At 40.7% G+C, this 15926-nt stretch overlaps 1 protein-coding gene across 4 annotated transcripts in view; it reads left to right on the plus strand.

Annotated features, from left to right (window-relative positions):
- The window catches only part of MAPRE2 (microtubule associated protein RP/EB family member 2), an 88309-nt gene that overhangs the window by 43011 nt on the left and 29372 nt on the right, over positions 1–15926 (plus strand). For 3 of the 4 annotated variants that reach the window (XM_052703697.1, XM_052703695.1, XM_052703696.1), the window contains one exon: positions 10376–10503. The exons of the other annotated variant lie outside the window; for it this stretch is intronic. In XM_052703697.1, coding sequence (XP_052559657.1) covers positions 10383–10503 — 121 coding nt within the window. In that variant the 5' untranslated portion in view covers positions 10376–10382. The remainder of the gene's footprint in view (positions 1–10375; positions 10504–15926) is intronic. 4 annotated transcript variants of the gene reach the window in all.

Raw genomic sequence — 15926 nt, forward strand, 5'->3', positions numbered from 1 at the left:
CACTGGGAGGTTGGACTAAGTGATCTTTGGAGTTCCTTGCCTGCCTCAATCACAGTATGATCATATTAGGTAACCTGAAGAGGCATAAACAGCTCTTGAGTTCAAAATGCACCACACAAAATTAAGTCATGGTATCAAGCTACTTTAATTTGGGTCTGAAGGGACCCTTAAAAATCATCTAGTCCAACTCCCCTGCAATGAACAGGGACATCTACAGCTAGATCAGATTGCTCAGAGCCTGGTCTGGGTTGATCTGGAATGTTTCCAAGGCTGGGACATCAACCACTCCTCCAACCAACCTGTTCCAGTGCTTCTTTAAAAGTAATATGTAGCAACACACTTAGTACTGTCACCAAAATGGAATCGTTCTGTGGTCAAAGGTTTCAAATGGGAAAGAAAAATGTGTGTATGCAGTGTCAGTTCAATAGTTTTTGATCTTAATTCTTGCAGAAGTTGTATTGCTGCTTCTGCAGTGCACTAATTACTTCTTGTTGCATCGCACAAATCACTGAGAGAAATTTCTGCAATTTGCTACCCAGGAATGGCCAAAAGTTCATTGACGCACAGTGGAGCACAAGAATAGTTCTGTTGCGTCATAAGATTAATTATCTACATTTCAATTAAGGATTATGTTTTGAAGTTAAGAGCCAATATATTACTCCCTCAGTTTTTAATGACTTGTATACATTTTAATGTAGAAAATATTAACATTATTGATAAGTTTAATCTGCAGGAAATGTTGGGCTGTTAAGCTGTATCAGATATATGCGTAGTCTGACGTTTGTTTACAGGGAGGGGTGCAGAACTGTCTCATCTCATGACCTACACCAGCACTGAGAGGGCAGAAGAAGCCAAATATTCTCATTGCAGCATGGGTTATTAACTTCTTAATTGCAGTTGTGTGTAGTTAAAGGTAATTCAAGCAATAAACTTTTTTTTTTGTCTTGTTTATTGTGGGAGTTGAATTTGCTAATGTGACCATTTGCCAGCTGGAAGCAATGTACTTTAGGAGTTGACCTCAAGATATTCCATGAAAGGAGGCCAAATCCTATTAAACAGGGCATCTATGCTTCTCTTAGCTTAAGGTGCAAGGCTTTGCTGGGGCTCACAGATAAAGATTGTTGTAACTGTCAGTAATTCTGTTCTTAGAACTCCAGTTGCACCAAAGCAGTAAGCAGCATCTAAATAAAATGGTTGGGAAAAAAGCACAACTTTGGGAATGTGCCACTTTAGTTTGGCAGGAGATATTTAAAATTGAAAACTGAAAGAAAACAGTGACTTTGCAGACCTTCAAAGAACAGTATGGTTAAAATAAGAGTTTGGGGGAAGCTTTACTTTATCCTGGTAATTTTGACACTTGCATTGGTAGTGCAGCAAAGGTAATGTAAGTTTGTGGTCACTGGCATGCAGAAATAATAATACATTACATAAATCACAGGTGGCTGAGCTAGCATGTTCATAAAGGGCAATTTACTTCATGAAGGATTAGCGTATTCCAGTTTTAGTTGCTCTAAAATTAATTTAGCAGTTGAGCAGTAGCACTTAAAAGTTCAGTCCTATCCTAGGCAGACCTTAGTAGGGTTAATCCTTAAGTACAAGTCATTTGCTGGTAATATTTTTGAGCACCAGAATAATTTCATAGTGTCTCCTTGGCTGTTAAGGGATTAACTCATGAAAATGAGGGAAGAGGTTGACTTTCTTTGGTGTCCAATACCAAAAGCTAGTGTCGTGGCTGAAATGCTAGTAGTGAAAACCTTTATGACATTAACAGTGATCAGTGAGGAGTTTGTATGAGCTAGAGACAGGAATCTTTATATGGGCCTATTTCAACAAACACAGAGATGTCAAAACTCAGATTTTTTTTAGCTGTTATTATTTTCAGTCTCACTTTTATTTGTGGTAGAGAGAGATGAGGAAGAGGCTGAGCACAGAACCCAGAGAAAGGCAGGCTGGTGAGTGGGTTTGGTGATCTGCAGCACAGTGTTGGCCAGGAACCTAAGTGTGGGTTGTGCCATGGCTGTGCACTGCTTGGTCCCAGCCACTTGCCCATGTGTGCCCTGCAGAGCTCAGTGCTTGTCCCGTGGCCCTGAGCAGTGGTGGTAGCGGGAGCCTTGGGCAACCATGCTGGGGCACTGTCTTATGTTACAGAAATACAGAGCCATGTTTTAAAGGATGATACATGGGTGCAAGCAGCCTGCGTGGTTATGTGTTGCTTCATCTGTTGTCACATGCTTGTTTACAACTGCAGGGTGAAGGTGGCTTAAAATAAATGTCTCTTCACCGGCTCGGTGTCGTCACCTTTATTCCTTTTCTAGTGCTGGCCGCCTGCCTGGCTCTGTCCCCTGGGCCCTGCACTGGCACCCATCCTTGTCATCCAGGGATGAGTGTGTGGGTGGCACCTGTGATTCTGCTCCTCCTTCCCCAGGTGCAGTGCCGTATACCTCCACACTGCCTGCTTGGGAGGTATTGTTCCCTGTAATAACATGCATGTATCAAGGTTAGAAGAGACAGCGCACAAAAACAGTGTGCATCTGCTTTTGTTACGCATACAAGAGAGAAAAGCTGATGCGTGGCAAGGTCCCCACGCTCTGCAGTGTGTTACAGAGAGACACTCTGCAGTCTTTCTCCTCAGCCTCTGCAGCGCCCTTCCAGTGAGGCATCCCCCTGTGAGCAGCAGTGTTGTGTGTGCTGTTGGCAAGCTGTGGCTGCCTGTGATCAGTGAGCTGCTGCCTTCCCTGCTTCCCCTCCTGTCCCACCTCTCTCAGACCTATGCTGTGTCACAGCCACGAGCTGGGGCTGCCAACCCCCTGCGTGGTGTTATGAAATCTCTTCTGCCATCATGCGAGCGTCGGCATCTTGCTCCAATGTGTGGACATTGCGGGGATGGAGGGGGCGGCCAGACCGCAGATAGGTCAGCGCTAAATTAATTTGGTGACTTCATCTTACTGACTAGCTGGATGCCAGCCCTGCTGGAGCTCATAGGCTGCATGCTGCTTTTTGGACGTAAAAGGTGGAATGGCCAAAGCAACAGCAGTACGGAAACTGTGCTGCTGTACTGCAGATCCCACCTTGGGTGCCAGCAGTCTGGCTGCACACGTGCCCTTGCCAGAGCACTTATTTTCCCTTAGCTAAGGTTTGTGATGATTTCTGCCCCTTTCCAGGGACAGGAGTTCCTTGTGGTGACTGCTGGGCTGTCCTGTCACTGTGTCCAGCAGCTTGAGTGCTGTGCAGGTGGGCAGTGGGTTAAGGGGCCAGTCTTTCTCCACACTCCGTGTCACAGCAAGTCTGCATTTGCTCGGACACTTGGGATGTGCCATGTGAATCTGTAACTGTTCATCCAGCATCCAGTGGGAGCAATAAGACAGAAAGTTCATCTGTTCATCTCGAGGCACCTGCAAATCCTTTCTCCACCATAGTGCTCGGCAATGCTGTTACCTATATGTCATCTTGGAAATCCTGTACTATATTCCTAGTAATCTGCTGTTTTCCCTAAGAGATTAAAATGAATAGAAGAAGAATTTAAGCTCCCATGTTTGTTGTGGCAAATTGAGACTTTGTTTCAAGGAGGATTAAATGTTTGTTTATTCATCAGATTTTTCCAAGGTTTTCTAGTTACAAAATGATCGTCCATCTTCTTTCCTATCCCAATTCCTGATTGGCTTGGGTTTGTTATGTAACAGAAGTCTGATAGTTATTTTTCTCTGAATCAACTTCTTTTCTCCACCGTTCTAGTGTTTATTGCAAAAGACAAAATAGCTGCCATCCTATTGTGAAAACTGTGCAGGTTGAATATCTTCCTCCAGGGCATCAGTGGAGCAATTCCAGCCTCAAATCTCAGAGTTGAAAGCCTTGCGGGGGAGGACAATAACTGGAAGAAAAGGTAGTTAATATTTTAGCATTGCTGCCTGCCATGCTTACGTTCCTCATTCAGCCCACTTCAAAGCTTTTGGTGGTTCTTCATTAGTAAAAAAAAACCTTCTTAATTTGTAGTAGCGTTGTTTCACACTGAGGTTCGTGCAGCCTCTCCCCGGATAACAAGCAGCTGTCTGCACAGAGTTGAGCGGGTGGGGCGTTCTCCATTGGGCTTTTGTTGTATTAAGAGAAGGCAACCTCTGCTGATGTTTTCCTGCCTTTTGTCAAGAGCATTTTTTTAGTTAGGATTCATTTATGAATAGAAATTGAAAGGGATTCTGTCAGGATATGCATGCGCTTTCAGCCAAAATTAAAATAGCTTGTAATTAAGTGCTAATATTGTTAGTATCAAAGTGGAGACATGACATTATGCATTTCATCGCCATACAGCTTCAGTGGCAGCGGGAGGAATGAAGGAATGAGAAGGTAATCTGAAAAAACTGTTGCTTTTGTACTGCAAATACAACTGCCAGATATAAATAAATAGATAAATCAGTTGTGCCTGCAGATGTGGCTTCTCCTCTTCAGGTGCCCTAAAATATTCTAAGCACTAAGGTATTTTCTTAGAGCTTGGAACTGTTCTATTTTGTTTCTGTGGACTGCCCTGATTTCATAAGCAGTTAGTGGATAAACTTAAAACTGTTTTGCTGAAAGTAAGCAGTCGACAATGTAATGCATTGCCAGCTCCTGGACTGTCTCAGAGGTTTGGGCTCAAATTGTGCATGTTGTTTGAATACTGTTGGTTGTGTTTTTCAGATTTGAGAAAACTGAATGTCTGCAAAAGTACTAGAGTTCTTCTGTTTTTCTGCCTCCCAGATAAAATGGGCTTTTTTTTTTTTTTTTAATTACATTTTCTTTGGTCTTATGCACCACAAAACAGAATTACCGCTGGTCTTTACAAGAGTGTTTTAGATTTGGGACTAAACCAGGCCTTGAGACCCATCATAAAAATCTATGTAGGTCAGAAGATCCAAGCACTGGCAGGCAGCCTCTAATTGAAAAGAACAAAACTTTAAAGATAAAATGTGCTAATCCAGTGAAAGCAATCTGTACTCTAACCACACTTGCATTTAAACAGGGAACTTCGGTGAGAACAAAATGTGCTTTTTTTTCTGGTGGTGTAGCAAGATTCAAACCATTGAAACATACGTGGTTTGCTTCATTCTTTCTAGACTCTGTATCATGCTTTGCAAATCATTTTAGGTCTCCTAGTCAGATCCACGTTGTAAAGCTAAAATGACATTCAGAAGTGAATGAGATACATGGATAGTAAAAGGCTTCTAACATAGGTCTATTTAGTAATATGGGAATAAGGGCACAAGAAAGTTTTGCTTTCTGAAAGGTGTAGATTTTCCCCCTGTATTACAACCAGAGGATTGTTTTCTCAGTGTTCTGTGGCAATAGTTCATTGTGATCAATCTTTAACTGCATTTCTGACTAGACAGTTCTTAAAATGCTTGCTACAAGTAGCACTTGAGTCAGAGCTCTGTGATTTGAGGTAGCTGTTCACAGCTATTGGCTTTGCTACAGGAGCACAGCATCAGTCAAAAGAGAGAGTAAGGGCAGTGTTTGTAAAATCATGCTGTGCCTTTTGCTATTTTTCCATCCTCCGGACCCTTACAGTAGAGACAGCCTTGTGTGAAACTGCCCTCTGATGATTATGGTTATGACTGTCTGCAATGAATACTAAAGAGGTGAGCAAATCAGCTGCCATTGCAGGTTTATATTGAAGGACATATTTTCTTTCTGCAAGGATGCCGATACTGGGGCTCCCGGGTTTCTTCTTCCAGGAATCCTTATTTTGCAGTCGCTTTCACCTGCAATGCTTTTCTAGCAGAAACTTCTAGCAGGCTGCCTCAATGAACTGCATCCTCACTTTCTGTCGCCTCTTCCGCTTCAGCTGTTTTTGTTGCAAGAGCTTTTGTTCTGCTCAGAGTATCTATCCATCCTGGTGCTCTCCGGTGCCAGCTTCCAGAAGGCCTCTTTGTGCTGTTGCACAGGCTTGCTATTGTCTTGGAAAGTCCCTCATCATACCTTGCTGAACTGTGCAGAACAGGAAAGCCTGTGGGCTGGAGGGTGATTGCACATATATATGCTCTATATTGACATTGCTGTGGTCCTTCTAGTTGTGTCACTGTTACAGGTTTGGCACAAGACAGTTTCTGCTGTCAGGAGCTGCTAGCATGGCAAGTAAAGTGGATGTGCCTCTTGCAAAGCTGTCCTTAAGAGCTGCAGTTACCTGTAGCTGAGTGTTAAGTGCTACCTGTGATGCCTTAAAAAGTAATGCTGCTTTTGGGGCAGTGTTTAATATTGGGCAAGCTGAGCCAGTATGCTTCTGATTTGGAGAACTACCTGAGAGTATACGTGATTTTCAGCTCTCGACATATTCTGTGAGCTAAACACTATAGCACCTAGACATGCATGTGTAAAACCATTTTTATGATGTGGACTGGAGAATGTGAAGATACTTGCAGCTTATCTGTATTTATTGTGGCTTTGAATTTTGGTGTCTAATAAGTAAAATATAGCGGAGTCCTTTGTGGCTGGGCAGTACTGTGATAGTTGGAAGCTTTGAACCTTTACTGCATGCTGAAAGCTGGAGATGCAGTCAGCTGGCCTGGACCTGATATTAGCTGCTGTAGGAACGCTGGGCATCTGCATGGGTGGTGGGAACTGACAGATCCCAGGAAGGTAGGTGCTGATTTTCAGGCCTCTGTAAGCCTCATCACAGGCTTATGCTTGAGAGCCTTCAGTCTAAACAAGGGAAAACCTAACAGTTGAAAACATAAATAATGTATTCGGAAGAGGCAGCTTCAGGCCATACAAAGAAGCTGTTCGCTTCTCAGCCATTCGCAGGGCCCATGGGGCTCCACCTGCTCAGCTATCCACGTGTGTCACGTTGCAGATGTTTGTTAGCATGTGGAATCCAGAGCAGGCTTCTCAGAGCAGCTCCGCACGCAGGGCGCTGAGTCACCCACAAGATCCTGCCTCCAGCCGCGTGTTTCAAGCACGGGGATTTTCATCTATTGCTTTGTATGGTGACTCTTCTGCCTGGGTTTTCTTTTTCTTTTTTTTCTTCTGCAAGGTCTGTCTGCATGACAGAGTATGTGTGTATCTGAGCACCAAAACAGAATGTATGTTCTGTAAAGGAAACTTTTCCTAGCTGTGTTTATCCAAACTGTGTCGTGTCCATGGGAGGGTGGGGGGCAAGCCAGCCAGGGACCTGTGACCTCTTCCTAAAGAACGGGCCGTGGAAGACTCAGACATGCTAGCAGGCTGTCATGAGTAAATGTCAGTAAATGAGCAGAAGTTACCAACTTTTTAAAAAAGAAATTCTTATTCACTTTCCTTAAGATCACTTAAATTTTATTGATGCTCCCTCATTTATACCTGTGTACACAAATGTAAAGCTGTTGACTTTTAATGTAGCCAAAGCTTTTGTTTGATGTGTAGATTATCGAAATTCCTTTCACTTGCAAACATACCATGAGTAATATTACACATATCTTTCAGGATATTGCTTTAAAACTCATGGCTGTTCATTTACTCGTTGTCCATCCTGTGCAGCAAGCAGCTTGTTTGCTCTGCTGTCAGTTGCAGCAAAATACGTATTTCTTTTTGATGTTGCTTTTGGAACAGTATGATGAGGGAATTCCTGCTTCCTTCCTGCGTGTGGATTTCTGGATCTCTTTAACAGAGCAGCCTCACTGGTTTCACTGCCAGTAGCTAGTGGATGTTCTGACTTCTGCCCAGCCTAAAGAGGCCATTAAAAGTTAGAGGATTAAAAGTTGACGACAATTAAAATTAGTATAGATTTATTTCAAATGTTACTGTCCAATTATCTTTGACTTCTTTAGAGTGAGTGCACTGTTCTTTATTGAACTGCTGGTTTCATACCAAACTCACTATTTGGAATTTTAAGTGAACACTGAGTTCACTATTAAATTATTACTTGAATTGATTTTATAAACAATATTTAACACATCACTTTAATAGTGACAGAGTTAGTATCTTTCTGTTCCTTTCTCATCTATATGAAACAAAGTGAAAAATGTGCTTAAAATGATGTTTTAAATTTGAGAGGACATTGTTCTTAAAATGATGTTTTAAATTTGAGAGGACATATCCAGTCCCTCTTTGATCCGAGTTGGAGCTGAGCTTCCATGATGAACCACCCAGGTCTGAAAAGTAAAAGGGCACGCCTTATTTCTAAAACATTATTCCTAGCTCTTAACTCAGTCCAAGCACTTCTGCATGCCAAGAGAACAACCTTTGCTAGCTGTAACTGCACATTCAGTTGTGTTGTCCAGGAGCCCACAGGAAGGCTGTGGGAAGTCTGGTTTCTTCCAAGCTTTGGATGTGTATAGAAGTGGTCAGAGGGGCAGCCTGGTTCTGAGGGAACTGCTGGCACTGCAGGCATAGCCCTGACTATCAGAGCATGAATTTTTGGGGCCTGCTTTCTCTTACTGGCTTTCATGCCCTCTTTTTTTTTTTTTTTAAATCTTCTCTTCTTTAAGACAAATAGTAAGGGACTGGCTTCTCGATGTCAGTAGGTATGGACAATTTAAATGACCTCATAAAATTTTGTTCATAGGAAGTTGCATATGTTAGGAACTTTGTCATCTTGGACTTTAATTCTATATGTAGTTATAGACTTAAATATTACTGAGGGTAGATTTACTCTGGTGGGGCCTGCTTGTTTGTTTGATAAATATTTTTATCTAGGTTGCTCCAACATACCTAGAAATGGGTGGAGTTTACTGGCAGTCTTGGTTTTCTCTGCAGAATTGTATATCAGGCTTCCAACGGGTATATCTTTGCAAAATCTCAATGGAAATAGTCCACGTGCTCTTCAAATCCCAGAGAGGACCTGCTGTCTTTCACTGAAGAAGAAGGTTGAGGTCTACAGTGGAGGTAGTTCGGCTGGCCCTACATCTGACCTGTGCAGTGGGAGCTACAGGGTGTCACTATGGACAGAAGTGTGGAGTCCTCACCAAACCATTTGTTTTCAATAACAATATTGCAAGCTTTTTTGGTATTTGATCGTTTCTGAGATGTGTCTTTCTTGGCTTGTTACTAGTGAACTTCCTGGATTAGCTTTGAGAACAATATTTGCTCTTTTCTTTGAAAATCTTGCCTCAGATCTTTGAAACGGTTGATGAGATGAACATGAATATGCTCACCTTTTATCTCAGCAGTGTCTTGCAACAGAAGGATATGGCTAGTGTAGAATCAAAGAGTATAAAATTCAGTAATATGCATTTCAAGTCAGTGCACTTGGGGACAGATGCTACTATGAAGTAGAACTACTTACAGAAAAGGACCTTAATTAACTTATTAATTCAAAGTGAAAATTATAAAATTATATATATAATTTTATATTGTATGGCTACGCAGGTAGCAGATACTCAGCACAAAGTGCCATTTTTTCAAGTCTTGCTGAAAGGTTTTCTGAATGCTGTGGAAATCTGCACAGCTATGCTGCAGAGGTCCTGCTGCAATGACCAGCAAATGAAGATGTGACTTTGCAGAAGACTTGGAGAATTGATTTGTTTATTCTAGCCTACCTGGGCACTGGGACAGGCTCCGATTGCTTTCTGCAACACATTAGGAAATCAGCTCAGGAAGAAGAGCCATTAGAGCTGGAGGATAATGTTGGCAGAAGAACAAATGAGTTTAAGCTGACAGGAAATGTTTCTAATGATTTAGAGACATCAGGCTACAAAACAGCTTCCCAGCCATACAATTGGGGTTGCAAAGCTGAGTTATTTTCAGAGTAGAGGTTGCTACTTTTGTTTATAAAACATTCATTGTATCATGTTCACTGTGACTGCTAGGTACCAAGTAAGTCATCTAAAAAGCCCTATCCCAAGAAGAAGAAGAAACCAGTATTTGAGCAAGCGGAACAGCTACATCTTCTAGAAGTTATCTAAAAATTAAATACAGATCTGGGAAATTGGATCATCGCGCAATGAAATAGCGAAAACAAAGGCAGAGATGTCAAATCACTAGAAATGGGTGGAGTTTACTGGCAGTCTTGGTTTTCTCTGCAGAATTGTATATCAGGCTTCCAACGTGTATATCTTTGCAAAATCTCAGTGGAAATAGTCCATTTTTTGTCCAGCACTATATGGAGGAATCCCAGGTCTAATTCTGTCTCTGTATCTTTAGGCTATGTTTGACTCTTTTTGTTCTGACTTGGACAGCATTAAGGATAATACTGTAGGTTTGTGAGTTAAGTTCACACTGACATCAAGAGAAATGTGCTCATAGAGTACAAGAGGAGAAGGCTGTACGTCATTCAAAACATGAAAAGATACCTTTCTTGATTAAGGAGGGAAGATTCCAGAGTGATGCAACTTTTCCTTTTTTCTTTGAATACGAATTCTGAATTCAATATATCTAGAAAACAATGATCAAAATGTCAAAAATACTTTTCTGTCTTTTTATTTTTTCCTTGTAGCTGGGGAATGGCGGTCAACGTGTACTCTACCTCTATAACCCAAGAGACTATGAGCAGACATGACATCATCGCATGGGTTAATGATATATTAGCTTTAAACTACACAAAAGTTGAACAGCTCTGTTCAGGTAAGAAAATATTGCATGTTCTACAAATGTTTATTTAAAATCCACTTTAAAAGTCTGATTTGTTGAAAATAGATCACTTTCAGTTTTGACATAAAGCAGGTTACTCCACGAAAAGAAACCAATGTATGTACAGAGGAAAAGTTCTTGTGTTCATCTTAATCATGGAAAGATAAGGTGCCTTGAGATAGCGTAACATAGGTGAACAGGAGGAATGTAGCAGGAGATGCATAGAAATAATAAAAAGGATGACTGTGCAGAAGAATATAGCAGTAAGATTTTTTTGTGTGTACTTGAAGGCTACAAGGGTGGTAACTTTACAAATGGAGAGTGGTACATAGCTAAAAAGTGACCAATAGTCTCCTGAAAACGCAAGGAACAGAATTCTGCAGCAGCTGTTCCTTCTGGGTAAGGGTCCTGAAACTCAACGGGTGTATGAACTCTACAGGAGAATATCATCTGTGTGAGCACGGAGGAAAATAAACATTTGAGGAAATCAACATTTAGGCTGCTGTAAGTTGCTTTAGAAGTTTGTCAAGGAAATCTGCCTGTTTCACTTTAAATGTGACTGAACTCTTATAGTAAATATATATATATATATATATATATATATAATATATATATTTTAGGGTTAATGAACCCTAAAAGACGAGTAATGGTTTGAATATTTTGGCCAGTCTGATTAATCAGAGTGGGAACTGCAAGTTACATGTTAAAGAACAGGATCCGTATCCAGATGATGAATAGAAAGATACAGGGAAAGGCTGGTGTTTTACTGAGATTACAGATGCCCTGGGGAGTGATTGTTTCTGATTTCCTGCTGTGATTTTTAAATTTGAAGATGTTTGTGTTGGAGGAGATCTAGTTAGATTGCTACTTCCATACAAATGACATGCTGGGATTATCTTGCGTATGAAGACAATGCTCTAAATACATAGAACTGAACCCACATTACAGCATTTCAGCTGCTTGGTGGTCCAGTTGAAATGGGGTCTTACACTGTCATGTGTGACTTTACCTAGTGTTCTGGGTATGTTTTTTGTGCATAGATGTTCCCTGAAAAGTACAGAAAATTGAGTCTGACAAACTTGTAACATATTCTTTAATTGCTTCTTTCTTACAAATCTCACCTGCGTAATGTATCTTGCATGCTTGAGGAATTGCACAGTGACTATGAAACAAGGTTGAAGAGGAACAGTTTAAAGTGCCTGCAAGAAACTGATAGCAACTGAGTAACTAAAGATACAGAATGTGGGAAATGACCTTTCTGACAATTATTAAGCTTGGAACTGAAGTACTGTATTTAGCTGTTGTTGTATTTACAGGTCTGGAAGTTAGTATTTTCTTTTGGTGAATTATGCATGGAGGAAATATACACGTGGGGATGTGCAGGCATGCGTGTGTTTATATAGGGATGTATGAGTGTGTATATATATACACACTTGCAAGGAGATGGAAGGATGTGTGAAAAGGGGTGTTTTCATCATAAAATACATGTTTGACATTGTTTGAAACAGGAAGTATTCTAGCCATGTTATTGACTTGTTCCTGCATAGCTATTTATGTGCTCTTAAATTGTTGAAAGGAAGCTTTTGAAGTGAATTCTCCACCAAGCTAAATGTGTGTGGGCTTTAAATAAATAAATTAATTAATAAAACTTACCCAAAATAGGGAGGAGGTGATCTAAAAGAATTTTGATTACTGAGAATACAAGAGATAGAGTCAAATTGAGAGATTTTAGCTGGATGGGACAAGCAGGGGAAAAGCATGGAAACAGTCACAAAAGAACCGTCCCATTTCATTATGCAGCTTCTTATACAATTGTTTCTGTGACCTCTAGTGAGGATATTAGGACATACCACAAGGGAAAGACTGAAAAAAGGTTGTTTCATTTAGAGCTCTTACTCCATCCTGTGGAAAATTAATTTTTTTTCTTCCTTTAGAACTTCCTGTATTAATTGCTATTGTTACTTGCTTTTATGTTCATATCTTAGTGGGTCAAACCTGTAAACTTGAATTTCTCCATTTGATTTGATAGTCCAGCTTGATTCTTATTTATTTTATGTTCATTATAGTGCCAAAATGGGATTCAGTATTTCATTATCTCAAGAAGCATTCTTCCTTGCTGGCGCAATCCTTTCTGTTCCGCAAAACTTTAGTCTCTGCATTTCTGAATTCTGCTAAAGTCTGCTGGATCATGGCAGGCACTGGCACACACAAGTCTTACTGACAAGTTCCTTTCCATCTGGGACTGCACAGTTCACCTCTCACGTGCTGTTGCAGGATGTCTTTGCAGGCAGTGAAGGGAATCGGAGGAGAAATTTTGGGGACCTTTATCTAGTATCGTTTACTATTTAAACTACAAATAGTTTATTTCATGCACAGAGAGGTGCCATCCTGCAGATTACACTAAGTGAAACGGTAGCAAAAAACCACCAGCCAGCTTGTGGGCAGACACCACAGGCACAGCATGGCCACAGACTGGGAGCAGCTGTGGCCATTCCTTCTGGTATTCCTCTGGCTGATGCTTCTTAAAGTGTTGGCAGCCTTCTTGGCAGCCTAGTATGAGCTTCCATAAAATATGAGCATTTCTCAAGGACTTGAAAGGGAAGGAATATGTGGGAACCTCTGTAACACTGTGAAGCATGTCATGGCACTAACAGTGGACTTCAGAGCCACTGCCACTGAAATTTTATTACCCCTCGTAAAATTGCGTGGGCCTTTTCTTCTTTTTAAGAAAAAAGGCATTAAGATTTGTCGTGCTGTTTTACAAGCATTCAGGTTTTGTTCATTTTTGTTAACAAGGAGTAATCAAAAGTTCAGAAAAAGCTAAATGCAAAAGCAGGGCAGGGGGGTTAAGGATGCTAGGTCCGGACATCAATCTCAGAGGCTTTTAGGAGACATGAGCCACCTAGATGTGCCTTACAGCCATCTTTAGCACCTCACTGTGAGACTCTGTGTGTGCCTACGCTTTGCAGCCAGCCTGGAAGTAATTGTGGACAATCTGAGCTAAAACAGTAAGGAGTAATATGACATTCTGCCTTTCCTAGAGGGCTTTATTCTGATCTGAAGGGTATACCTAAAACTTAACACTACTGATTGCAGTAAGACAGTTGGTCCTTTTTTTTTTTTCTTTTTTTTTTCTTTCCACTTATTGCTGCATGAAAAAGTAGCTCTAGTAATATGCGTGCTATGGAAGTAGCAGCTTGTTCCCCTATTGCCAGTTACAGGAACAGAGCTAAGATGAGAAGCAGCCAAGGAAAAGGCTGGATTAGTCATAAAGTATTTGTATTCTTCATGAGTCCTACATGTGTTTTTGTCCTTGCTAAGTAGGCCGAGCAATGTGTAGCATCCCCTGAGCTTTCTGAATGCCTGCAGTAGTTGTGATGTGCCAAAAAGGCCAGGTTATGGATGGATGCAGCCTCCGAGAGTCTAAATTTAGTGTGTAGCTCCTCTGGTAATTTAGTTTTGGCAACACAAGAGGGAAAATCTCCCCAAGCATTTCAAACCAGAAATATTCCCTGTGCTTTAGGTGTGTGTCATTTAGTCAGTGTTGGTCTCCATGTTTGACTTCCCTTAAGATTTTTAGCCAGAATATCAAGTTTATGATCCATGCTTATAATGTAAGGCATAGTGTGCATTGCCTTTAGCTGGGCATTAAACTTGGGAGCATTTAATTTGATACAGATGAGTGAAGAATAATAGAAGAAAAACTGAAAGGATTTAATGTATTAGAGCCTTATGTGCAACACCCATACGCACGGAGAATAAGAGCTTTAAATGAATTATAACACTGGTTGTTTCATGGGATTCGTGCTATTTTTGTAATACATACACAGTGGCTTCTTAAAAACAATTCTGACTAAATAGCTTATAAGTGAATTTTCTTTACTAAGGCTATTTTTCATCTATGGGGAATACCAAGTGAACTTGTAACATGCTTTTTCAGGATTGTTTGGCTGCTACAAGAGTGTATATTCAAAATAAGAGTCAGGCAAAGAAGACTATAGAGGGCTTGCATATAAAAAACACCAAGTACACAAGCTATATAAATTATTAGTAGCCAGAAATTGTAAATGTATACAGAAAAGCAAATGCAACCTGAAGTGTAATTTCTGTCCTAACTGTACGTATGTGAGCTTTTGAGGTGCAGAAAATACAGAATTTTTTATTTTTTTTAACTTCCTACGTTTGAAAATTCCCGGTAGACTTATAAAGTTGTAAATTTGGACTCCAGCTCAGAGATCTTTCACCTTTAAGGATTTTTATGCAAGGGAAAAGGATGAGATGTTTCCCTTTCTCCCTTACATTTAGTAAGTGGCTATCTCATAAAAAGAGCATGTGGTTCAGCAGTTTGAAATGCTAGACTGTGATGCTTTCTTTGCAGATAACCTGGTTACTGCAACTGGGTATTTTTTGCACAGCAGCTGCTATAGTTGGTACCATGCCTCCATTGGCATGCTCCTTGTGAGAGTATGTGGTTGCCTTAGGGATGCTTTCTGGTTCTCCACCTCTCATCCTGAAGAACTGAAGGCCATGTGCTATACAGCTGTTGGTGTGTGACGCTTTGTGCTGTTGTGATGGCTTGGGATTTGAGGGAGAACTTCATGACACTGATGATGGCCAGTGGCTTTCTGCATGAAGAGCTACTCTTCTGAGGGACACTGGGTGGTGAGGAGTTCTGCATGTCAGTTGTGTCTGTGTACAAATTCTGTGACATGCATGCATAGGATTCACTTCATTTTCCATGCTTAGGTATTTGTATTTTTGCTCAATGTCTGCATTAATTCATGAACTTTCTACACAGGTATTACTAAAATCTGCATTATAGCACCCAGCTGGAGCATTCAGCGTGGTTTCTGCACAACTGCTGTGCTAGTGCTAGCTGGGCTGAAGTGTATTTCAGTGTTGTTTTTTGTTTGTTTGTTTGTTAGCTTTTAATTCACAGCCCTGCAAAGCCTCAGTCTCTAGAGCAGCTTGGACATGTTAAAACATGGCTTGATGCACTATGAAACCAAGCCATGTTTCAGGGAGTTGGCATGTTGTTCTGGGGTCCTGCAGCACAGAGGATGCTCAGTGTAAATGACTCTTTAACGTCTTCCAGATGGTGTTTAGGTTTGGAGGGATATAATGCATGTTGATGATCAGATTTAAGATCGATTACAAAACTTTCTGGGGAAGCTATGAAAGCAGTATCCTGAGACTTTTAGCCTGTATATGTGTATATTATATATATATGTATGTATGTATTTCATGTCATACACTAAAAATTCAGAAGGAATCAAATTTAAACAAGGCTTCTACTTTTTTGTGTGTTTACTCATAATGCTGTCACTTGCCATTGCTTGCTTCCTCTCCCTCCCTTAAAAGAGATTGCTAGATTTTCCTGTGGCTTTTTTTTTTTTCTTTTTTTTTTTTTTTTTCAG

This window comes from Tympanuchus pallidicinctus, unplaced genomic scaffold, assembly GCF_026119805.1.
Source record: "Tympanuchus pallidicinctus isolate F22 unplaced genomic scaffold, pur_lepc_1.0 scaffold5, whole genome shotgun sequence".
Classification (NCBI taxonomy): domain Eukaryota; kingdom Metazoa; phylum Chordata; class Aves; order Galliformes; family Phasianidae; genus Tympanuchus; species Tympanuchus pallidicinctus.